The 22,295-nt window shown below is 65.4% G+C and overlaps 3 protein-coding genes and 1 long non-coding RNA gene across 8 annotated transcripts; 2 read left to right on the forward strand and 2 right to left on the reverse strand.

Annotated features, from left to right (window-relative positions):
* The first annotated feature begins 132 nt into the window (after positions 1-132).
* Positions 133-12,818, forward strand: PITPNM1 (phosphatidylinositol transfer protein membrane associated 1). 3 transcript variants are annotated; one of them, XM_074885169.1, is made up of 24 exons: positions 133-238; positions 428-533; positions 1,368-1,582; positions 1,686-1,807; positions 4,323-4,544; positions 4,687-5,001; positions 5,426-5,521; positions 5,683-5,790; positions 5,907-5,968; positions 6,063-6,307; positions 6,545-6,734; positions 6,858-6,965; positions 7,088-7,245; positions 7,536-7,702; positions 8,087-8,257; positions 8,491-8,640; positions 8,740-8,888; positions 8,965-9,078; positions 9,291-9,407; positions 9,631-9,779; positions 10,756-10,905; positions 11,294-11,477; positions 11,775-11,903; positions 12,015-12,818. In XM_074885169.1, exons 1-24 carry the CDS (start codon positions 186-188, stop codon positions 12,279-12,281), a joined length of 3,747 nt encoding a protein of 1,248 aa, XP_074741270.1. In that variant the 5' UTR covers positions 133-185; the 3' UTR covers positions 12,282-12,818. The 3 variants fall into 3 exon arrangements, with proteins under 3 accessions (XP_074741270.1, XP_074741271.1, XP_074741272.1); XM_074885170.1 differs by having other exon boundaries at positions 8,968-9,078; XM_074885171.1 differs by having other exon boundaries at positions 5,683-5,783; positions 6,128-6,307.
* Positions 9,902-10,962, reverse strand: LOC141950466 (uncharacterized). The gene is made up of 2 exons (XR_012631031.1): positions 10,784-10,962; positions 9,902-10,420 (listed from the first exon to the last, which is right to left on the reverse strand). It is a non-coding gene; the product is annotated as an uncharacterized LOC141950466 (long non-coding RNA).
* Positions 12,819-13,508: 690 nt separating the features above from the next.
* AIP (AHR interacting HSP90 co-chaperone) lies at positions 13,509-16,078 on the reverse strand. Of its 2 annotated transcripts, none has more exons than XM_074885246.1 (6): positions 15,905-16,078; positions 15,586-15,765; positions 15,039-15,227; positions 14,723-14,899; positions 14,494-14,627; positions 13,509-14,368 (listed from the first exon to the last, which is right to left on the reverse strand). In XM_074885246.1, exons 1-6 carry the CDS (start codon positions 16,001-16,003, stop codon positions 14,296-14,298), a joined length of 852 nt encoding a protein of 283 aa, XP_074741347.1. In that variant the 5' UTR covers positions 16,004-16,078; the 3' UTR covers positions 13,509-14,295. The 2 variants fall into 2 exon arrangements, with proteins under 2 accessions (XP_074741347.1, XP_074741346.1); XM_074885245.1 differs by having other exon boundaries at positions 14,486-14,627.
* Positions 16,079-17,728: 1,650 nt separating this feature from the next.
* Positions 17,729-22,262, forward strand: LOC141950425 (scavenger receptor cysteine-rich type 1 protein M130-like). Of its 2 annotated transcripts, XM_074885206.1 has the most exons (13): positions 17,729-17,780; positions 17,881-18,201; positions 18,292-18,609; positions 18,700-19,002; positions 19,087-19,401; positions 19,552-19,851; positions 19,930-20,238; positions 20,349-20,732; positions 20,816-20,959; positions 21,080-21,175; positions 21,348-21,431; positions 21,746-21,880; positions 22,059-22,262. In XM_074885206.1, exons 1-13 carry the CDS (start codon positions 17,729-17,731, stop codon positions 22,172-22,174), a joined length of 2,877 nt encoding a protein of 958 aa, XP_074741307.1. In that variant the 3' UTR covers positions 22,175-22,262. The 2 variants fall into 2 exon arrangements, with proteins under 2 accessions (XP_074741307.1, XP_074741306.1); XM_074885205.1 differs by having other exon boundaries at positions 21,746-22,156.
* Positions 22,263-22,295: the final 33 nt, after the last annotated feature.

The raw sequence follows: 22,295 nt of genomic DNA on the forward strand, positions 1-22,295 counted from the left end.
GCTTTTTTAAAATAAAAACCCCATTTTTTTTTTCTGAGCCTGACGGTGCAGGGTTGGTTCCGGGGCCGGGGCGGTGGGGGGGGTGTTGGTGCCGTCACACGCGGAGTGCCCTTGCAGCGGCGCTCGCCACCTTCCTGTCCCTGACGTCACGCTCCCCCCCCCTTCCCTACGTCACGGCCGTTTCCATGGGAACGGGCTGTGATGTCATGAGCCGAGGGGCCGGTGCGGAGCAGCACAGGTTCGGCGGGGCCGGGGCGCGGTGGGCGGCGGGGGGCAGCGGCGGAGCCGAGCGGAGCCGAGCGGGCGGGGGGCGCGTTGCCATGGGAGCGGGGCGGGCCCGGGAGCGTCGCAGCGGGAGCTGGGCCGGGCCGGGCTGAGCTGGGCCGGGCCTGGCTGAGCCGAGCTGGGCTGACGGCCGCCCCCGCAGGCGCTGCCCGCCCCTGCCCCCCGCCGCCATGCTCATCAAGGAGTACCACATCCTGCTGCCCATGAGCCTGGAGGAGTACCAGGTGGCCCAGCTCTACATGATCCAGGTGGGGCCCGGGGGGTGCAGGGGGCTGGGGGGGTGAGTATGGGGGTGCAGGGGGCTGGGGGGGTGAGCCTGGGGGGTGCAGGGGTCCGTGGGCCTGAGCATGGACGGGGGGGGGGCGGGGCTGAGCATTGAGGGGTGCAGGGGCTGTGTGGCTGAACGTGGAGAGGGGGCTGGGGGACTGAGCATGAGGGGCTGAGGGGTGCGTGGGGTTGGGGGGCTAAGCATGGGGGTTGAGCACTGAGGGGTGCAGGGGGCTGTGGGGCTGAGCATGGGGGTTGCAGGGTCTGGGGACTGAGCTTGGGGAGTGCTGGGGTCCATGGGGCTGAGCATGGGGGGAGCAGTTGAGCACTGAGGGGTGCAAGGGGCTGTGAGGCTGAGCATGAGGGGCTGGGGGGTGCAGGGGTCTGTGGGGCTGAGCATGGGGGAAGGCTGAGTATTGAGGAGTGCAGGGGTTGGAGGGGCTGAACATGGGGGGTGCTGAGTGTTGGGGGGTGCAGGGGTCTGTGGTGCTGAGCATTGGGGGGCTGGGGGGCTGAGCCTGGGGAGTGCAGGGGACGGTGGGGCTGAGCCTGGGAAGTGCAGGGGACTGTGGGGCTGCTGAGCCTGACGGGTGCGGGGGGGCCTGTGCCTGACCCCAAAGGATTGGCAGGGTGCAGGGGTGTCAATGAGGTTCAGGTGGGTTTGGGGCCACTGGGCCAAGCAGGGGATCTGGGGGTAGGTGTGGGGCTGGGGGTTGTGGGGGGTTACAGGTGAGGTGCCAGGCCTTAGGGACACGCAGGTTTTGGGGTTAGGGGGTGCAGGGGGGGCTGTGCTCACCCAGCGGCTCTCCCCGCAGAAGAAGAGCCGTGAGGAGTCGAGCGGCGAGGGCAGTGGGGTGGAGATCCTGGCCAACCGGCCCTACAGCGACGGCCCCGGTGGCAGTGGCCAGTACACCCACAAAATCTACCACGTGGGCTCCCACATCCCCAGCTGGTTTCGGGCCTTGCTCCCCAAGGCCGCGCTGCAGGTGGAGGAGGAGTCCTGGAACGCTTATCCCTACACCCGCACCAGGTAGGACCCGCCGGGACTGTGGGGGTGGGTTGCGGAGCTGTGGACATGGGCTGTGGGACCGGTGGTGCCACCGGGCTCATCCCTGTCCCCCCACATCCCCCAGGTACACCTGTCCCTTCGTGGAGAAGTTCTCCATCGAGATCGAGACGTACTACCGGCCAGACGCGGGCCAGCAGACCAACGTCTTCAACCTGAGTGCGGCTGAGAAGAGGCAGAGGATTTTGGGTGCGTACGGCTGGCTCGGGGCGCCGGGCAGAACCCCAATGCCTGCTGGGCTTCCCCCGTGGCAGCTGGGTGTGTGGGTGTGCTGTGACACCCGAGGAGCTCGGCTGCGGTGCACTCGGCTTTGCTCTCTCTGCCGGCCCTCATGATTTGGGGACAGCTCTGGGGGGACCCTGGCAGGGGAAGGTGTCCGTGCCCCGAGCTCCTTTCCCCAAGCTCCCTGCCCGCTCCCTTGGCAGCGCTGCTAAACTAGAGTTTGCATTAAAAACATTTTGGGGGGCAATGTTGTTCTCCGCCTTCTTCCCTTGCCTGTATATTTGTTTGCAGCCCTCTTCGTCCTCGTGCCAGCCTGCTCCTCTCTCCCTCCATGTCTCAACCCCTGTCCTACGCGGTCTGGCATGGATTTGCCTTCCCAGCCCCTCTCTGGGTGTATGTGGGAACCTGCACCCAGCTCCCGCAGGGCGTTTCGGATCAGCTGGAGAGGGGGGAGCTGGAAAAACATGTCCCTGTTTTCCCACTCCCTGCCCTACTTCCCCTGCTCCCCAGGGCTTCGCTCCAGATCGCTCTCTGGGTCCGGGTCCCTCCGCCACTTGCTGGGGACACCAGTGGGCAGAGCTGGGAGCCTGGGGTTGGGATTTCTCCCTCGCCGGTGGGTTTGGCACTAATTGCTGCGGCCTCCCTTTCCTGGCAGCGTCGATCTGGTCGTTTTAGGCGCTGGAGTGCAGAGCGTGATGCGCTGCCTCTTAAAATGGAGGCCTAAAATAGGCACTCGGAGGAAATGATTCATCTGACCTATTTCTCTCATTGGCTCTTGTGGCACCGGGGACGTCCGGCCAGGATGCCGGAGGCTTGGACCGGGAGGGACAAATTCTGCCCCTGCCACTACCAGGCAGCAACCAGGGCTGAGCGGATAGCACGCAGGGCACGGCCCTGTGCCCACTGCCTGCTGCCCTGCCTGATTTTCCTCCCCAGTACCCGTCCTGTGGGCTTTCCACAGGCCATGCTGCGTCTCGGGTGGCTGCTGCCTGCCACGGGGAGCAGGGCCGAGGTGGGACCGACGCGGACACTGACCCTGCTGGGATTTTCTCTGCCGGCTCTCGCTTTCACCCTGGTGTCCCATAGCACTGACAGATTTAAACCCCATCTCACGTTTCAAAGGGCAGCAGGGTAACGCGGTCTGGGCTGTCAGGGCAAACCACAGGGATAACCGTGTCCTCACCGATTTTTTTTGTGGTGATAAAAACAAACAGACCCGCTGGTTGTCAAGCGAGTGACGCTGCCGGGAGCCACTCGGGGCCGGCAGGTCCTGTCCCGGCTCCTTGCTGCCGACCGCGGCGTGCTGCTGTTGCCGCTCTGGGCCAGCCCGTCGGGCGCTGATTTAAGGGCTTGTGTTTGCCACACAATTTGGATGCCGTGGGCGCTGCTTTCCCACCCTGTGGTGTGTTTTTCAGGCTGGGGAGGTTCAGAGGGGTTGTGGCACTTTTTGTATCTCAGCTGCCCACCATGGGAAAAGCCCCGCTTCAGAGCGCCTGCCCTGCAACCGTTCCTTGCTTTCTGAGTCTTAAAAGTCTTTTTTCCCCCTTTTTTTGGCCCAAGCTGGAGGAAGAGGCAAGCAGGTGCCTTGGGGGTGTCAATGGGGGCAAATAAATGCAGGGTCTGGCACAGCCTGGGGATGGGCTGGGGGGACTGGCTAGGGACAACTGTGTGGGAAGGTCCTGGGGGTCCATGGGGTGCTCTGGCACCCCCCCAGGACCCCCCCAGACTGGGCTGGAGGGAGCTGGCTTGGAGACGGGGCTGGAGCAGCCAAACTGCAGGAGGCTTTGTGCAGGGTTGAGTCCGAGCAGCGCCCCCCAGGTCTGTCAGATTGTGTTTTCCTGGGTGCCATCCATGAGCCCCCCCCTTTAGTTTTAGGGAGGCCACCTTTGTTTTGAGGCCACCTTCATTTTGGGGAGATGGGGATGTTGCCATCGCACCCCCCGGCTCAACAGGGGCTCTTCCTGGGTCACAGGGTGGTTTTGCTGTGCCCTGTACCCCGTTATTGGGGGTCCCTCAGGTCTGGGGAGGTGTGGGGGGGGTGGGGTTCACCACTGTGCTGACCTGCTTGATCCAGCTTGTCCTCTGCACCGGCCCCGGGGTTGCTGGGGCCGCTCTCCCAGCTGCCAAATCTCCCGGCTAATGCGCCGGGAGATTTGTGTGTCAGCCCCGGCTCGCCACACGCCTCCACGCCTCCCCCCGCGGCCCCCAGGGCCTCTCGCAGTCGCACTGCGCTGCGGGGCGCTGGATCAGGCCCCCGTGCGGGGACAGGACGTGTTCGGCTACACCCAAGGGTGCCTTTGATGTTATCCCTGCAGGATAGAGAGCGTTGGCGTTGGGCGCGCGGCTTGTGGGAATAATTTGACACATGCCCCCCTCTGATTTTTGTGCCTTTTTCCCCGCTTTTCTGCCTGAGGGGGGCTCCCCTCCGCTCGCGTCCCCTTGCCTAGCGCTGCGAGGTGATGAGCGCTGTTCCCCTCTGCAGACACCATCGACATCGTGCGTGACCCCATCTCCCCGGGGGAATATAAACCCGAGGAGGATCCCAAACTCTACCACTCAGCCAAGACAGGCCGGGGCCCGCTGGGGGACGACTGGCTGGAGGTATCCGCCGGCGGGCCCCTGATGTGCGCCTACAAGCTCTGCAAGGTGGAGTTTCGCTACTGGGGGATGCAGTCGAAAATCGAGCAGTTCATCCATGACGTGGGTAAGTGTGGGGCAGCAGTGGTGAGCCCTCAGCACCTTGGCACTGCTTTAGGGAGGCAGAGGGCAGGTTTAGGGAGCCCCCAGGGCCATGCAGGGCTTGTTCCCCCCCCCCCCCCCCCCCCCATTCTTGCTCCCCGTCGCAGGTTTGCGGAAGGTGATGCTGCGCGCCCACCGCCAGGCTTGGTGCTGGCAGGATGAGTGGACGGACCTGACGATGGAGGACATTCGGCAGCTGGAGGAGGAGACTGCGCGGATGTTGGCACAGAAAATGGCCAAGTGCGGCGAGGCCGAGGAGCCCCCCACTGCCGGGCCCAGCCCCGAGGGGCGGCCGGAGCCCAGGGGTGCCAGTGGGCAGGAGGGGGCTGAGGTGCAGGGGGTGGCCGATGCCTCCCCTGATGATACCTTTGCCAAGCAGTGGTCCACCTCTTCCCGGTCTTCCTACTCTTCCCAGCATGGAGGTGAGAGACCAGGTCCTGCATGGGTGGGGACCTCCAACGCCCCCTCCAGTTGCTGGTCTTCATAAGAGATGTGTCGGGGGACCCTCTCTTGCCTGGCATGGGTGCCCCAGGGATGGCCCTGGGTCTCCCAGGGGGGCTTTGGCTGCCCCAGGGGTGGCCCTGGGTCTTCGGGGGGGGCTCTGGGTGGCCCTGAGTCTCCTGGGGTGGCTTTGGGTGCCCCAGGGGTGGCCCTGGATCTCCTGGGGGGGGATCTGGGTGCCTTAGGGGTGGCTCTGGGTCTCCCAGGGGGATCTTTGGGTGCCCAGGGGTGGCCGTGGGTCTCCCAGGAAGGGATCTGGGTGAAGGAACAAGGTAGATCTGTGGGGCAGGAGCGAGGTCTCACTGTTGGGGGGGGCTCTGGGCGCTGACCCCATGCTGGTGGCAGGGGGGGTGTCTCCTCAAAGCCTGTCCGAGTGGCGGATGCAGAACATCGCCCGTGACTCCGAGAACAGCTCTGAAGAGGAGTTTTTTGATGCCCACGGTACGGTGAGGCAGCTCTGCAGCCGCAGCTCAGCGTTTTGGTGGCAGGGGCCAGGCACCAGCTCGGGGTGGGCTGGATGCGCCTGGTAGCGGGGGTCTTGGGGTGGGGGTGCAGGCATAGGGGTGCTCCCCACACCCACGGTCCCCTCCCTGCTACCGCAGAGGACCTGTCCGACAGCGACGAGGTCTTTGCGAAGGAGATGACGAAGTGGAGCTCCAACGACTTCTTGGACACGCTGGAGCGACCGGCGGAGCTGGATGAGGTGCTGGGTGAGCAGCAGGGGCGGGGAGTGTCCCGGTCCCAAACCCCAGTGTGGGTGTCCTGAGAGGGGGCCGACCCTCACCTGGACACCCCATCCGGGCTCACCGGGGCTGTGTGCTCGCAGGGGATGGAGCCAGCGCCGCCAAAGTGGATGGTGAAGGATTGGGGGTGTCTGGCTTCCCCGAGGTGCGTGCCCGGCTCGTCCCCTCCCTCAGGCCGTGCCCCCCCTCCACCTCCCCCGCCAGCATGTGTGCCGACAGCAGCGCTCTCCCTCCCGCAGGGTGGCTCGGCGGAGAGCGCGGCGCAGGCGTGCCGGATCCACGCCCTCTTCCTCATCCTCCACAGCGGCAACATCCTGGACCAGGGAGCGGGCGAGCCGGGCTCCAAGCAGGCGGATGTACAGACACTGGCGGCCACCTTCGACGCTGTCACCCGTGTCCACTTCCCTGAGGCGCTGGGGCACGTGGCGCTGCGCCTGGTCCCCTGCCCACCCATCTGCGCCGCTGCCTACGCCCTCGTCTCCAAGTATGGGTGGTAAACGCCCTGTGCGGGGTGGGGGGGGGGGGCTGCAGGGTGAGGAGGGGGCTGTCCCCTTGGAAAACCAGAGCGGTGGGAGGGGGACTGGGGAGGTGGTGGCCTCAGAGAGGGGACTTTTCTTCTCCCGGTGGGATGGGGATAACTGGGTGCAGCATTCCAAGCATTGTGCAGTGGGACGGGGACATTGGGGCAGCCCCGTTTATCCCGCTCTCATGTCTTTCTCAGGCTAAGCCCCTACAGCCACGACAGGGACAGCCTGTCCAGCAGCCAGGACCACATCCCACTGGCGGCCCTCCCGCTGCTGGCCACCTCCTCAGGGAGCTACCAGCACGCTGTGGGCGCCGTCATCGCCCGCGCCAACCAGGTGTACAGCTCCTTCCTGCACTCTGGCGAGGGGACTGGCTTCTGCGGCCAGGTGAGGAGGGGGGGATTTGGGGGAAGCTTTGCTCCGGGGTCCAGCTGGGGGCTCAGCTCCACTGGGAACTGCTTTCAGAGGGTTTGGGGGCTCCATCCTGGGCACGGGTGCTGTCGTTTGCAGGTGGTGCTGCTGGGGGACTGTGTGGGCAGCATCCTGGGCTTCGATGCGCTCTGCCAGAGCCGGGCGGGCTCAGGGGGCAGCCGCAGCAGCAGCCGCCGCGGCAGCTTGGTGAGTGCCAGCACCCCTCCGCTGCTCAGGGAGGGTGGGAAAGGGGGTTCATGCCCTTTGGGGTACAGAGGTGCCGCTGGTGGCTAAGTGGGGTTGGATGCTTGCTGCCTCTCCCCCCGCAGAGCACGGAGCCCGTTTCCCCCGAGCTGTGCAGCAGCAGGGACCCGCTGGCCGATGGGGCGGACGGAGCCGCGGGGTCGGGCCAGGCCAGCCCGGAGCTGGGGACGCAGCCATCCTGCCGGGAGCAGGGGGACAGCCACCATCACAGCTCCTCGTGCAGGTGAGAGCGAGGGGGACAGTCGGCAGTGCCACAGCCCGTCCCCACGGCAGCCCTGCTGATCTCCCCACTAATTTTTATGCTTTATGGAAAGGGCAAATTTCCCACCTGCACCAGCCTGGCAAGGAGCATTGCATGGGGGCTGCCTGCCCTGGGGGTGTCTTGCTGGAGCTCTTCTGCTTCCAGCAGCTCCTCCAGGCTAACAGGGTCATACTAAGCCCAGCTTTGCCCCCGGGCTAGTGGGAGCAGGATGGCACCGGCCTTCCCCATGCCCACTGGCTCCACTGTCCCAGCCTACAGGCCAGCGAGGCCCCCCTGGAGGCAGAGGCACCGCGGATGCTGGATGGGGCGGAGGGTGCCGGCACTCGCCTCGACTTTAAGGTATCCGGCTTCTTCCTCTTTGGCTCCCCGCTGGGGCTGGTGCTCGCGCTGCGCAAGACCGTCATGCCTGCTCTGGATGGTGAGGACCCCCGCCAGCCGCGGTGCCAGCCCTTGACCCTCCCCCAGGGCTCAAGCCCTCATCCTCAAGTCATGTTCCTCCTGCCCCCCACAAGCCTGAGCCCCCTGGGACCTCCTCAAAGAGGGTTTGACCCCCTTGCACGCCCAACCCTGGCTGTGCGGGTGTCGGTGTGTGCCCGAGCGTCCCCTTCCCCGCTCTGTGCCAGCCCTAGCCTGTCCCTCGGCTGTCAGTGGTGTCCTGGGTTTGCCTCCCCCAGCCTTTCCTCTCGCTGCCTCCTGCTTTCTCGCCTCTCTGGGCGCTGAGCTCCCAACTGCGCTGGTCCATGCCCATCGGGCTTCCTGCCGCACAGGCCGGGCAGCCCCGACCCCTCCTTCTCTGCCTCAGTGGCCCAGCTGCGTCCTGCCTGCGAGCAAATCTACAACCTCTTCCACGCGGCCGACCCCTGCGCCTCTCGCCTGGAGCCTCTCTTGGCTAAGGCCTTCCACGCTGTCCCGCCTCTCAGCGTTCCCCGCTACCAGAAGTACCCACTGGGTGATGGCACCTCCTCCCTGCTGGGTGAGCAGCCCCCCACGCTGGGCTGATCTGGGGCACCCTGGGGTGTGTTACGGGCTCCAGCGTTGTGCTGGGGTACCCAGAGCACCCACAGCACTGCCGGAGCCCAGCTGGTGTGGGGGGAAAGTGGTGTGCAAGCCCTGCCCACCTCTCTGGGGCTGTGCTGGAGGGGGTGTCCCAGGGTGGTTGGTGACCCCAGAGGGGCTGTGCGTGTCCTCACTCATCTCTCTCCGCAGCGGAGGCCCTGCAGATGCACTCTGCCCTGTTCCTGCCCGAGGTGGACATGGCTGCCCCCCCTACCCCCACCGGCAGCTTTGGGGGCTTCTGGAGGGGCAGCGAGCCAGCAGAGCCCCCCACTCCTGCCAGCACCAGCGAAGTTGTCAAGAGTAAGTGCCACCCCCGCCCATCCTGTCCCATGCCGGCACCTGGGGACGCACGACGCGGCATAAGGTCCGGCGACGGATTCATCTCAGCTCTCCCTGCAGTCCTGGAGCGTTGGTGGGGCCTGAAGCGCATTGACTACTCGCTGTACTGCCCCGATGCCCTGACCGCCTTCCCCACCATCACCCTGCCCCACCTCTTCCACGCCAGCTACTGGGAATCCTCTGACGTGGTGGCCTTCATCCTACGCCAGGTACGGTGGGCACGGCGGGGCGGGCGGCGCGGCTCACCGGGGCCAGCGGAGGCTGAGCTGGGGCCGTGCCGCTCAGCAGGTGATGGAGAAGGAAGGACCGCAGCCAGCAGAGAGCGAGGAGAGCTCGATCTACAGCCCCGCTATCCCCCGGGAGAAGTGGCAGCGCAAACGCACCCAAGTGAAGATCCGGGTACGTGCCCCGTGGCTAGCAGGAGCCCGACCCCTTGGTGGGGCTCTGGCCAGCCCCGTGGGGCGATGCAGCTGGGAGGGTTTGCTCCCGTCTGCCAGGAGGATGTCGGGACAGTCCTGCAGCCCAGCAGGGCCCATGTGTCCCCTCGGGGGCTCCCTTGGGTGCCACCCGTGGCGCTGGCACAAGCCGCTGAGCCCCTTGTGTCCCTGCAGAACGTGACGGCCAACCACCGGGCCAGCGACGTGATCGTGTGTGAGGGCAAAGCGCAGGTCCTCAGCGGGCGCTTCATGTACGGGCCCCTGGATGTGGTGACGCTGACCGGGGAGAAGGTACCACTGGGCTCACGGGTGCCACCAGGACCCCGTCAAATAGGGTGGGGATGTCCAGGAGGGGACATGGGGCTGGTGTCACCCATGGCAGGGGAAGGGATGTGGTGAACAGGACCCCATGGGACATTGTGGGATGTGGGGAGAGGGTTGTAAGGGCTTGTAGGTTGAGGACGTGGCAGGATCTGGAGGTTCAGTCCATGCTTGGCCCTTTTCCCTCCCTCAGGTTGACATCTACATCATGACGCAGCCGCTGTCGGGGAAGTGGCTGTACTACGGCACCGAGGTGACAAGCGGCAGTGGGCGTCTGACCTTCACTATCCCTCCAGACAAGACTCTGGCCATCGGCATCTACCCTGTACGCATGGTGGTCAGGTGAGATGTGGGGGTGCGGTGCCATCTCAGTCCTCCTCGTCATGACCTGGACTGTTAGCCCAGAGAGTCATAAAGATTCTGTGATCCCCTCAGGTTAAATTAAGGTGAAACGACATCAGACAACCAGTTAAAAATGTTTTACCTGCAGTAGAAACAGCTTAAACTTGGAAGAGGATAGTAAGCAATGTGGTCTCTTATAAATCTATAAGAAAGAAAAGAAAAGAAGGAAAATTAAAAAGAAAGGAGAGAAAGAGGATCAAAGAAATCCGGATCATCACCCCAGGTTCCAGTGTTGTCTCAGGTCTGGTAATCTTGGGTGATGGGTGCACACCCAGCAAAGTTTTCTGCAGCCTTTTAAATTCATCTTATCAGCTGATTTGTATACGAGACGAGGAGAGGCAGGTATTCCCCAAACTCATTTCCATGAGAGACGAGGAAAAGGTGGAAGATGGGCTCTGTGGGTGCATTGAGGGGGAATGGGGTACCTTAACCCTTCTGTCCAATTGAGTCGGTGGTCACAATCTCCCGCTACCATCTTCACCTCTTCCTCAGTTTTGTTTCTTGGGCAATTATCCAGTCATCAGCTCCGTCTGGTGTGGGTTGTTTGTCTCTCTTAACAATATTTTAGCTCTTCTTTGAGGCTATGGTAGTAAAAGTGTAGGCATTAACCCGAACATACGGTTTTACTCAGTCTACATCTCCCCCCTTCAAGGCTTATCTAGGGAATTTGGCAGTAAACCACAAGGGAGCGGTGCCGTGTGCCCTTCGATACGCTCTGCGCTTCCCTCAGCAGATAATTAATTCCTTAGACTAACCACAAACACCACAGCTTGGCCTTGAGGTTTTCTGTGTTGATGAAAGTTTGAGGCAATTCCTTCAGTTCCTTACACTCCTCCAGCCCTTTCGGCAGAGATCCATCTGCCTGCCCCCCACCACAGCAGAGCCTCCCCTGAGCCTCCCCGCTCTCCCATCCCAGGGGGGACCACAGCTACGCCGAGGCGTACCTGACAGTGGTGGCCCGGGGCACCGAGTCGGTTGTGTTCAGCATCGACGGCTCCTTCACCGCCAGCGTCTCCATCATGGGCAGCGACCCCAAAGTGCGGGCAGGGGCTGTTGACGTCGTACGGTAGGTGCCCTTCTTCAAATAAGGGGAACAATCTCCTCCTCTTTTCGTGGTGCGGTGACAACCCAGTTGGGGTAGCAGGGGCACTGGAGCAGGCTGCCTTCCCAGGGATGAGCTGGGGGATGTCCCACTGTCCCCTCACCCAAAGAGTTTTCACAGCATCTCTGCGCTGGTGCCTTCTCGTGGGAAAACAGCCCGCTCTCAGTTTCGGTCCTGAAGCCTCCTGTGATACCCGCAGCTCTGCTGTGCCTTCAGCCTCGCCAAAATCCCTGGGAGGAGGAAGGTTTTGGAGGCAGCACCCGTGTGTGATGTGTTGGGAGATGCTTGGTGGCTCCTGCCAGCAGGACTGTCCCCTCACGGGCTCCTGGCAGCAACACGTGTCCCCTCATAGGCACTGGCAGGACTCGGGCTACATGATCATCTACGTGACGGGGCGCCCCGACATGCAGAAGCATCGCGTGGTGGCTTGGCTCTCCCAGCACAACTTCCCCCACGGTGCAGTCTCCTTCTGTGATGGGCTCACCCACGACCCCCTGCGCCAGAAAGCTGCTTTCCTGCAGAGCCTGCGCACCGAGGTGGGGACGGGGATGCTGGCAGGGAGCCAGGGCGGGGGACAGGGGGCTGATGAAGGGGTAGCGTGGGCTGTGCTGCAGCCCAGGGGTTGGTGGAGATGCTCGGAGCTGGCCCACGCTGCGCTGGTGGAGCTGACCCCCTCTCCCAGGACCATGCTCAGTGCACAGAGGGGCAGCTCCTAGCCCGTGGGCGTTGCAATCCCCCCCCACCCCGTAAAACGAGGGTGTCCTAGTCCCTTGGGGGTGGCTCTTCACATGGGAAGGGTCACTCCCTGCCCTAACGCTCCTGTCCATGGGCAGGCGGAGATCACCATCGTCGCCGGCTACGGCTCCACCAAGGACGTCTCTGTCTACAGCTCGCTGGGACTCGCGCCGGCGCACATCTACATCGTGGGCCGGGCCGTCAAAAAGTTCCACAACCAGTGTCAGGTACGGTGGTGGGGCTGGGGACAGACTGGGGCTGCAGAGGACAATTGCTGACCCCACCAGGGCATGCCATGCCCATGGCCACCAGCTCAGGCTTGTCGGTGTGTCCCACAGTTCCTGTCCGAGGGCTATGTAGCCCACCTGGCCCAGCTGGAAGCAGTGGCCCTGGCCCACTCCCCCAAGGGACCCCCGCGGCCTGTGCTGGGCAAAGGCACCTACGGCTGCCCGGCGCCCGTTGACTTCCTACGCAAGCAGAGCCAGCTCCTGCGCTCGCGGGGCTCCAGCCAGGCGGAGCGGGATGGGGGGCCCCCACCCGCCCCCCCTGGGCTGCCCCGGGCCAAGCCCCGCAGCGTCAGTCTCAAGCTGGAGGGTGAGGAGTGAGGGTGGTGTGGCCACTGTCCCCTCCTTCACTGCAGCCTTAATTTCCCAGCCAGGAGCACCCAGGGCCGGAGTCTGCAATGGGCCCTGAGCCCAGAGGAAGGAGACGAGGGTGCTGGGTCCCCCCAAGACTGAGGGGCCCTGGGAGAAGGTGCTCCAAGGGCCGGAGCAATCCCCTTGGGGCTGAGCCACCCCGGTCCCCCCTGTTGCCCCCCACCTCTGTCCCCACCCAGCTCTGTCCCCATCCTCCTGCCCTGTCTCCCCTGCTCCTTGGGGGCTGCAGAGCTGCTGCTGGGCAGTGCCCGGGGTGGGGGTTTGTCCCCTAGGGAGCCGGTGCGCTACCCCCCTGGGGTCATCTCTCCCTGGGCAGCATTGGGCGGGCGGGCTGTGGCTACACCCCAGGGCAAGTGGCACCTCCCTGCTCCCCCTCTATTTATTTCTGTTCGGTGTCGCAGCCGCGGGGCAGGGGAAGGGCCGGGGTTCAAAAGCGGTTCCTCTGTTCTCTTCGTTTCGCTGTGAAATAAAACGATGTAAAGACGAGGCGCCGCGGCCCCGTGTCTGCTCTGTCCCCACCCGGCCACGGATGACAACATGGGGGCCGGTGGCTTCCCCTGCCAGCAAAGCCCTGGCCCCAGGGAGCCAGGGACACGGTGTCACGCAGGGAGGTGCCCTTGGGGGACAGCTCTTGGGTCAGGAGCAATTTAGGACGTGTCACGGTGGGGAAAAGATGCTGTCCCTGCAGAGAAATACAGCCTGGGGCGTCTCTGGGATGCTGACACCGAGCATCATGCAAGCGGTTAAACCTTTTGCACAAGAGGAGGTGTCAGGGCAGGGAGGGAAGGACCATGGGGGCAGGAGGAGGAAAGCCGCAGGGTCACCTTCGGGCTGGGCGTGGGCCAAGGGCTGCGGGGTTTGGGGTGCTGCAGTGGCACGGGCTCAGCTTTGAGCTCCTGTAATGTGGTGCTGTGGGGTCACCCCCAGGCCAACATCTGTCTGCGTTAGAGATGCTGTTACACCCCGAGCCCAGTACGGAGAGTTTTCTTGACTCTGCACCTCAGAATGGTCATTTAGCAGCTGTAACATCCATGATGGGGGCTCAGTTTTGCAGTGAGTTTGCAAGGCCTTGGGGCCAGGGCTTGCCAGGCTCCCTCCTCCTGACCTGTTTCTGGCCTGCCTGCCACTTCGTTTTACCTCATTTACCTCTAACAGCAATTTCTCTAAGTGACCAGGTGCCTGTGACTAGTTTTACTTTGTTTATCTTGGCATATCACGACCAGAGTTTTATATAGATAGAGGTAACAAGCAGTTATTCTATATAAAATATTTACGACGCTGACACGATGATGTAGTATAGAGGAATTGTGGGCTGGGGATGATAGCAGCAGCCTTGAGACATGATGATGCAGGACGTGGTGCAGAGTACAGGCAGGAAGGGGTAAGAGCTGGGGCCAAGGCTTGGCACCGCAGCCCCCGCGGCTGTAAACAGCTTGGCCAGCCCCAGACACGGTGGCTCGGCCCAACGTAAAGTATAAAACCATCAAACAATGAATAAAAGAGCTTGGCAGAGAGCAGCGGGCTTGGGCTTGTGTCACCCCGTGCGTCCCTTCCCGGCGTGACGATGAGCGTAGTCTAGAGCCCAGCCAGGAGCTTCACCTTCAGCTTGCGCCTCAACCATGCGCTGCGCTTGCTGTACACTGCTTAATACTGTGACTTAAGTGCACTGCTGTGTCACCGGGCTGTGGCGGGCTCCCGGGCCACTTGAAATGACTTCAAATAAGTAAAACTTGTATTAAACATTAATAAATGTCAATGACCATTCCACATGTGGAATATCTAAAAGAACCTGTTCAGAGAGCGTTGGGCTCTCCGCTGCGGTCGAGGGTTCTACTGCGAGAAGATGCCCTTGAAGCGGATCTTGTCCTCGGCGTCCTTCTCGCGCAGGCGGGCATCCAGGCTCCGCAGCTCCTTGGAAACGACGGGGCGCAGCGAGGGGTCGAGGGCCAGCACTTTGGCAAAGTCAGCCTGCGCCTCCGCCACGTTCCACACCGCCGCGTGGGCCTTCCCCCGCTTGAAGTAGGCCTTGACGTTGTCTGTGGGGAAGAGAGCTGTTGGGCTGGGGGAGCGCAGGGCAGGGGGGGTCCTTGTCGGTACCTGCCAGCCCTGGCGGTGCCCACCGCAGCCAGCCAGGCTGGCCCGTGGCTCCTTACCCTCGTACTTATTGAGAATGGAGGAGCAGTGATCCAGCACCTCGTAGTACTCCTCACACTGCAGCTTGCATTGGCAGTAATTTAACAGCAGGGGTGTGATCTTCTGGTCAAGCTCGATCCAGTCCGGAGAGCCGGGCTGCTCCTGCAGGATGAGATGGAGAGTGAGGGGAAGCTCCCACGCTGGGAGGGATGTGGGGAGCGCTGCGTGCACCCCAGATTAGGGCCAGCGAGCCCCACCTTCATCTGCAGGTTCTTGAGACAGGCGATGGCATCGTAGTATTTGGCAGCTGCCTCCTGCACCTGGCCCTGCCGGTACAGCTCGTTGCCCTCTTTGTGGATCACAGGTACAGCCTGCAGCTTCTCCTCATCCGTCATGGCCCACGGGTCTTGCTGGTAGGAGCCGGGTGCCTCCACCTGCCGGCACCACATCATGAAGGCAAAGCCACGTGGGGTGGGTGTTTGCAGCCAGCCCCGAGAGTCCCCAAAGCCCCGGGGCTGGGAGAGGGAGAGCCTTGGCCTCCCATGCCTGTGCCAACGCGAGTGGGTGCCTCACCTTGAGCACTTCGATGTCGAAGATGAGGGGCTGGGGGTTCTTCTGGAGCTCGTCGAGGTCGGGGTAGCCCAGGGAGTAGTGCTCGTGCAGCTGGGCGATGCTGCAGCAGTGCCGCTGCCCCTCCAGCGGGTCCTTCCCTGCTGCGATGTTGCGCAGGCTCTTGGCCACCAGCGGGTAGAGCACCACGTGCTGTGGGGCGGGGGGAGGCGGCGCTGGGCCGGGGCTGCACCGGGAAGGGGTGGCGGCGGCGTGGGGGGGGATACACCGGGGCAGCCCTGGCCTCGCACCTCGGGGCTGGGGCACAATGAGAGCGCCCCGCCCCTTGGGCGCAGGCCCCGCCCCTTAACCGGGATGCCACGCCCCCATGTGACAGACCCCGTCCCTTAGCCCTCACACCACGCCCCCTGGGTGTAGGCCCCGCCCCATAAACGGCACAAGCCCGCCCCTTAACCCGTACAGCCACGCCCCCTGGGCAAAGGCCCCGCCCCAACCCGCACGCCACGCCCCCCGCAGCTCCGCCCCTTCCCCGCCGCCGGCCCCGCCCCACCTTGGCGTCGCAGCGGAAGCGGGCGCGCTCCCCCGCCCGCATGGTGCGCAGCGCCGCCTCCCACACCGGCAGCTTGAACTTCTTGCCGGCGATCAGCTCCATGGGTTTCCCCCGCGCCCGGCTGTCGTCCAGTGGCGTCTCCTCATCCCCGCACCGCAGCGTCCGGTAGTGGAAAGTGGCCTGAGGGGGAGAAGTAGGCCGCGGCGTCACCATGGCGACGGGGGGGGGGGCGCGCATGCGCGCCTCGCCCCGTTACCACACACACCCCCCCTCCCACCTCCGCCTCTCCCCCCGCCAGCCCCGGAGGCGCGGCTCTGACCTTGGTGCCGTCGCGGAAGTCGGGCAGCGGCCCGGTGCCCTCCCGCAGCACCTCTTTGTGTACGCCGTCCGCCCGCAGCTGCTCGACCTGCTGCGCCATCGTCCCCGCGCCCCGCCTCGCCTCGGCTCTCCTCGGCCGCCTCCGCCGCCGCTCGGCTCTTTCCGGAGCGACGCGGCCGCGCGGCGGCGCCCCCTGCCGGCGGGGAGTGCGCACCGCGGCGAAGGGGGCGGGGCCGGGAGCGCCGGGTAGTGGGCGGGGCCAGCCCCGGGGCACCGGGGGCGAGTCCGGTTCCCGCTTTGTCCCCGGGCCCCCCGTGAGGAGACAAGAGGGGAACTGCAGAATGCAAACACCCGCGACGCTCGGCCATGTCCTTGAGAGGGCCGCGGGGTGGGGCGGGGGGCGCTCCCGGTGTCACCGGGGCCTGTGGCCAGGGTCATCTCCCACCCTGGGGGACACTGACGCCCTGTTGTCCCCCTCCTGCCAGCCCTGGAGGCGTCTCCATCCCCGGGGCAGGTGGGACAGGCAGTCGTGGCAGGCCCATGCCGTGCCATCGGGGACATCCCGGGTGACACAGGGTCGGCCCCACCAGCCGTCCCGGGGTGATACGGGGATGTTCACAGGTGGCAGGTCCCCAGCCCCCCATGGAGGCCGGTGGCACATGGCGGTGCTGCCCGTGCTGCCTGCAGCTGTGCCCCCGCAGCCCCCCGGCCACCTGTGTTTCCTGGCTGTTGCCACACCAGCCTCCCGCAGCTCGCTGGGCCCTTCCACCGCCATCATGATTTGGGGCCATTACTGTGCTTTTGGTGGTTTTCCCCAGGCTTGCGCAGCTGCAGCCTTTCCGTGCCAACCCGCTTGCTGTGTCGCCTCCTCCTAGCTCTGTTCCGTGTCCTGTGACCACTGGAGCCTGCTAGGTCCTGTGGCTGTGGCTCAGTCCCATCCTCATCCTCACAACCAGGCCCTCGAGGGAGCTCCTGTTCCCCTCCACCTCCCGTGCCCATCGGATTTTGCTGGTGCTTCGTTCCAGTGGGCCCTGGCTTGGCTCTGTGCCCGCCTCGGCGCTGTCACCGTGGGCAGATGCTGGTGTGCGAAAGCACGGCGTTATCGGTAACGCTGCAGGTGGCCAAGGAGCCACATGTGGTTGATGCCAATGCTGGGTCCCCGTTTGGGGGGAAACCACCTCCTTCCTGCCCGTGCTGTGAGGCAAGCGCGGGTCCGCAGCTGCAGGCAGCACAGGCAGCACCGCCATGTGCTGCCGGTCTCCACGAGGGGCTGGGGATGTGCCACCTGCAAGCACCGTGGTGAGCTGAGGTGGGGGGCTGCTTTCACCTCAGTGCCCCCCCTGGGGTCTCCAGGCACCCCAGGGAGGGGAGCACCCCAAGGATGGGTGCTGGCATGCTGGGGTCTTTGGGTTCTGCCCTGTGCTGGCACTGAGGGTGGCCCCGTGGAGGCTTTGGTAGGTTTTGGGGTGAATCCTGTCACCATCAGGACTTGCCAGGCTCCAGCAGCAGGGTCAACCCCACAGGGGGACACGGGTGGGAAGGGCCCATGTGCCCTGTGCCAGTGGCAGGTACCCTGGGAGGGGGAGGGCTGGCTCCCCTCCGGAGACATCCGGGCGCTGACCCACCATGGTGAGGTGTGTGACGCCAGAAGCGGAGCCGAGCCTCATATTTGGGCACGGAGCAGGTTATTGGAGGCCGGGGCCCCACCAGCTGGTAGATAACCCGCCTGATAACAACTCAAAAGGTGCTGCCGCCTCCATTGGCTCCCGGCTACGGTGCTGCCTATATATCACCCGCCCTGTGCCGGGGGGTCCGGGACGGCAGGATGGTGCCCGTCGGGGTGCTGGGGCTGCTCCTGTGCGTGCAGCTCTGCAGGGGTGAGCGCTGGGGCGGGGGCAGCTGTGGGGCAGGGGGGCAGCCATGGGGCAGGGACCCCCATCCGGCCCCGGGCTGTGCTCAGCACCCGCCTTGCCGCAGGCACCGAGGAACTGCGGCTGGTGGGTGGCGGCGGGCGCTGCGCTGGCCGGGTGGAGGTGAAGCACGATGGCAAGTGGGGCTCCGTCTGCGTCTACGACTTTGACTGGGATGCCCGGTGGGCTACCGTGGTGTGCAAGCAACTGGGCTGCGGCCTGGTGGCCAGGGCGTCCTCCTACGCCCCGTTCGGGCAGGGCACCGGCCAGATTTGGCTCCAGCCCTTCTTCTGCCGAGGCAGCGAGACGGTGCTGCAGGACTGTCCCCATTTCGGCTGGGGCAAACACTTCTGTGGCCACGAGCGGGATGCGGGGGTGACCTGCACAGGTGAGGTGGCAAGGGGGGATTGGCCATGCCGGGACACCTGCCTGGGGTGTCCCTGGGCAGGGTGGATGCCATGCTGGTGCCCCGGTACAGACGCAGTGGAGCTGCAGCTGGCGGCTGGTGAAGGTCCCTGCGCCGGGAGGGTGGAGGTGAAGCTGCAGGGACAGTGGGGCTCGGTGGGAGATGAAAACTGGGACATCAACGACGCTGAGGTGGTGTGTCAGCAGCTGGGCTGTGGCTCGGCCGCCCGCGCCTACTTGGCCAACACCCGCTTCGGCAGCGGGGACGGCGTCATCAGCCTGGCTCTGGTCGACTGCCGTGGGGATGAGGCTGCTCTCTGGGACTGCGAAATCCGCGGCTGGGGACCCTACGAAGGTGTCCACGAATTCGACACTGCCGTTGAATGCCAAGGTAGGAGCCGGGTGGCAATGGGGCAGGGGGGGAAAACGCTGGTCCCGGCACATCATCCGTCCCTGCTGAGCCCTGCACCTCTCCCGGCAGGGTTTGCCCGGTTGGTCGGCGGTGACAGCGCCTGCGCCGGGCGGCTGGAGGTGCGGCGGGGCCAAGCCTGGACTGGTGTCTGCGAGGACAGCGTGGACGTCGAGGTTGCCCAGGTGGTTTGCCGGGAGCTGGGCTGTGGCGCGGTGCTGGCTGTCCCTGGACCCGGCCGGTTTGAGGCGGGAACTGGGCCGCTCTGGCAGGCAGGGTTCAAGTGCGCCGGCACTGAGACCCTCCTCGCCACCTGCACCCGGCAGCCGCCCCACAGCCAGGACTGCGCCGGCCCCGCCAGCATCATTTGCTCTCGTAAGTGCTGGGGACGCAGAGGGGTGTCGTGGGGGGGTGTCCCCACACTGTTGTCCCCCCGCCAACACCCTTTCTCTGCTGCAGCCTACGCGGGTTTCCGGCTGGCAGACAACAGCTCAGACTGTGCCGGGCGGGTGGAGGTGGAGGTGGGGGGGACGTGGGGGTCCCTCTGTGCCACTGGCTGGGACCTGCCCGACGCCCACGTCCTCTGCCACCACCTCGGCTGTGGCCCCGCTGCCACCGTGCCCCCGGGAGGCTCCTTTGGTGGGGGGGACGGGCCGCTGTGGCAGGACACCTTCGGCTGCATCGGGAGCGAGCGGCACCCAGGCGAGTGCCCCACAGCAGTGCTGGGGGAGCCCGCCTGCCCCCCTGGCTACACTGCCGCTGTCAACTGCTCAGGTTTGTACGGCACCTGCTGGGAAAAGCCTCAAGGGGCTTTTGGGACACCTCAAAAATTGGGTGCAAAGGTTGCAGGGCCATTTCAGGGCCCTGCCATCCACTCGGGAGCCTGACGCTGCTGGTGCCATGGCACCGCCGGGGATTTTGCAGGCGTTGCTGAGCCCCTGCGGCTGGTGGAGGGGGAGAGCCGGTGTGATGGGCGGCTGGAGGTCACTGCAAGCCCCAGGGTGTGGACACATGAGCCGGTGGGGCTGGAGAACACCTGGGGTGCCAGTGTGGTGTGCCAGCAGCTGGGCTGTGGCGTGCCAGAGAAAGTCTACGCTGTGCCGGGCTCGGGCACCGCAGGGCTGCGGTGTGCTGGCACCGAGGAGAACCTGGCCCAGTGCAACATCTCGGGGACGGCCACTGCACCCACCAGCAGCCCTGAGGAGGTGGCCGTCGTCTGCTCGGGTGAGTGTCCTGGGAGGGGCTGGGGGGTGCCAGCACTGTGAGCGGCTGCCGCAGCCCGGTGCCCTCTGTGCCCCGCAGGCAGCCGTCGGGTGAGGCTGGCAGGCGGCCCTGGGCGCTGTGCCGGGCGGGTGGAGGTCTACGTCAATGGCACTTGGGGCACCGTCTGCCAGGAAAACTGGGACATGCCGGACGCTGCCGTCGTCTGCCGCCAGCTGGGCTGTGGAACGGCGCTGTCGGTGCCCGGCTCGGCTCGCTTCGGTCCCGGCATGGGGCCACTGTGGCCAGATGCCGGTAGCTGTGCCGGGACCGAGGCGTCTCTCTGGGACTGCCCGGCCTCAGCACAGCGCGACTGCCAGCGTGGTGGCGGGGCGGGTGTCGTCTGCTCAGGTCAGTGCCGTGCGCCCTAAGATCAGGGCCCAGGGGGAGCATCCCCCTTTTTTTGGTGGGGGGGTGTCCTGGCCTGGCTGTGCTGTGACCCCCCCTGCACCCCCTTGCAGAGCAGCTCTCCCTGCGGCTGGTGGGTGGCAGCAGACGGTGCAACGGGCATCTGGAGGTGCTCTACAACGGCACCTGGGGCCGCGTGTGCGCCAACAGCACCAGCCCCACGACTGCCGCCGCTGTCTGCTGGCAGCTGGGCTGTGGGAACACGGGGAGTCTGGCAGCTGCCCCCACCCAGGACCCAGCCCCCGCCTGGCTGGCCTGGGTGGGCTGTGAGGAGGGGGCCCGCTCGCTTTGGCAGTGCCGCTCAGCACCCTGGCACCTGCAGGCCTGCAGCCCCGGCAGGGACGCCTACGTCGCTTGTGACAGGGACCCTGACGGCACGAGTGGGATGCCCACCCCGTCCCCAGGGAGCCGCTGCACAGATGGTGCCACTTGCACAGGTAGCTCTACCCGTGCCAGCAGCGCGCCTGCGCCGGGCTGGCTGGGGTCCCCCTCCTCACGTTGCCTGGCGATGTCCCCACAGATGTCCCCAGCACCACCACCCCAGCAGCAGTGGCGGGGACCGTGCCAGTGCCCACGGTCCTGTGTGTGGTCCTAGGGACGCTGCTGTGCCTGGCCCTGGGTGCCCTGGCTGTGCAGGTGTACCGTGCCTGGGCTCAGCGCCGAGGTGGGTCCCAGTGGGTGGGTGCCGAGGCAGAGCCACTTTGGGGGTGCCGGGGATCCCGCTCTGCATGGCAGCTCAGCGGGTGACCCCTGGTGCCCCAGTTGAGCACTGCGTGTCATTCAGGCCCCGGCAGAGCTGCCGATGCCATCTCGGACGCTGTCTACGAGGAGCTGGACTACACCCTGATGCCGGAGTACCAGGAGGTGCAGACTCGCTCAGGTCGGTGCAGCCCCACCGTGCCCAGTGGCTCTCCCCAAAACGGGGGGGGCTCAGCCCCACAGCTCCACCGCAGCACTGGCTCGTCCCCATGGCATGGGGGTGTCCCCTGGCCCCACTGCCACTCACGGTGCCGGCTCCGGGCACCCCCAACACCCCGTCCTCCCCCTGCCAGGCTCCCCATCGGAGGGGTCGGGGATGAAACTGCCGTATTACACCGAGGACAGCATGGAGGAGAGTGACCCCAAGGCAGCCCCAGGTGGGGGCATGGGGGCAGAAACCTGGTGGGGAGCCCCGGGGAGAGGGGATGGGGCCAGGTGCTGGGGGGCGGAGCAGAGGGGACACTGTCCCCCCTTGCCCAAGCGAGCCCAGCTCAGCCGCAGCTCTAATTAGCACCCAGCAAAGCATCACCCTTCCATGCTGATTAATCCCCGCTGCGGCTCTGGCTGAGGGCTTGCAGTCCCAGTGCCACCAGTACATCCCTGCTGGCATGGCCAGAGCGGGGTGGCATAGCCAGACTCCTGCCACGGCCTCCAGTTCACCCCTGGCTCCCCGCCCCCGTGCCTGTCCCAGACTCCCCTGCCCAGCACAGCCTCCCGGCTGGCTATGACGATGCCGCGGCTGTGCCGGAAGGGTCCCCTGCTCCTGGCACCAGGGACATCTCCAAGGGGGTGGCATGGAGGACCTGGGGCTGTGTCCCACCCACAGGTAAGAGGGGCCACAGCTGCCCTGGCCCCTGGAGAGCCGCCTCTGGGAGGCTTGGCTGCAGTGGTGGGAGGGGGGCAGGCAGCAAATCCAGGGGGGCTGCGGCAAGACCCCAGCTGGGGTCAGGCAGGAGGGACATGAAGCAGTCCCCCTAAGGCACCAGCTTTTGCTGTCCCCAAAGGTGAGAGCTGCCCCCCCCAAAGTCCCCCAGGAGCCACAATGGACCCCTCAGTACAACCCCCAGGGGACACAGACTATGATGATGCTGGCATCAGCACCCTGGGGACATCACCGTGATGTCTGGGGTCACCCCAGGCCACACCACAGGAGACCCTGGGGACATGCGTGCAGGGTGGTGGGGCTCCGTCCCGAAGATGGGGTGGCCCTGGCCACACAGGTCACCTCTCCCCACCCAGGA

This window comes from Strix uralensis, chromosome 15, assembly GCF_047716275.1.
Source record: "Strix uralensis isolate ZFMK-TIS-50842 chromosome 15, bStrUra1, whole genome shotgun sequence".
In the NCBI taxonomy this organism is placed as follows: Eukaryota; Metazoa; Chordata; class Aves; order Strigiformes; family Strigidae; genus Strix; species Strix uralensis.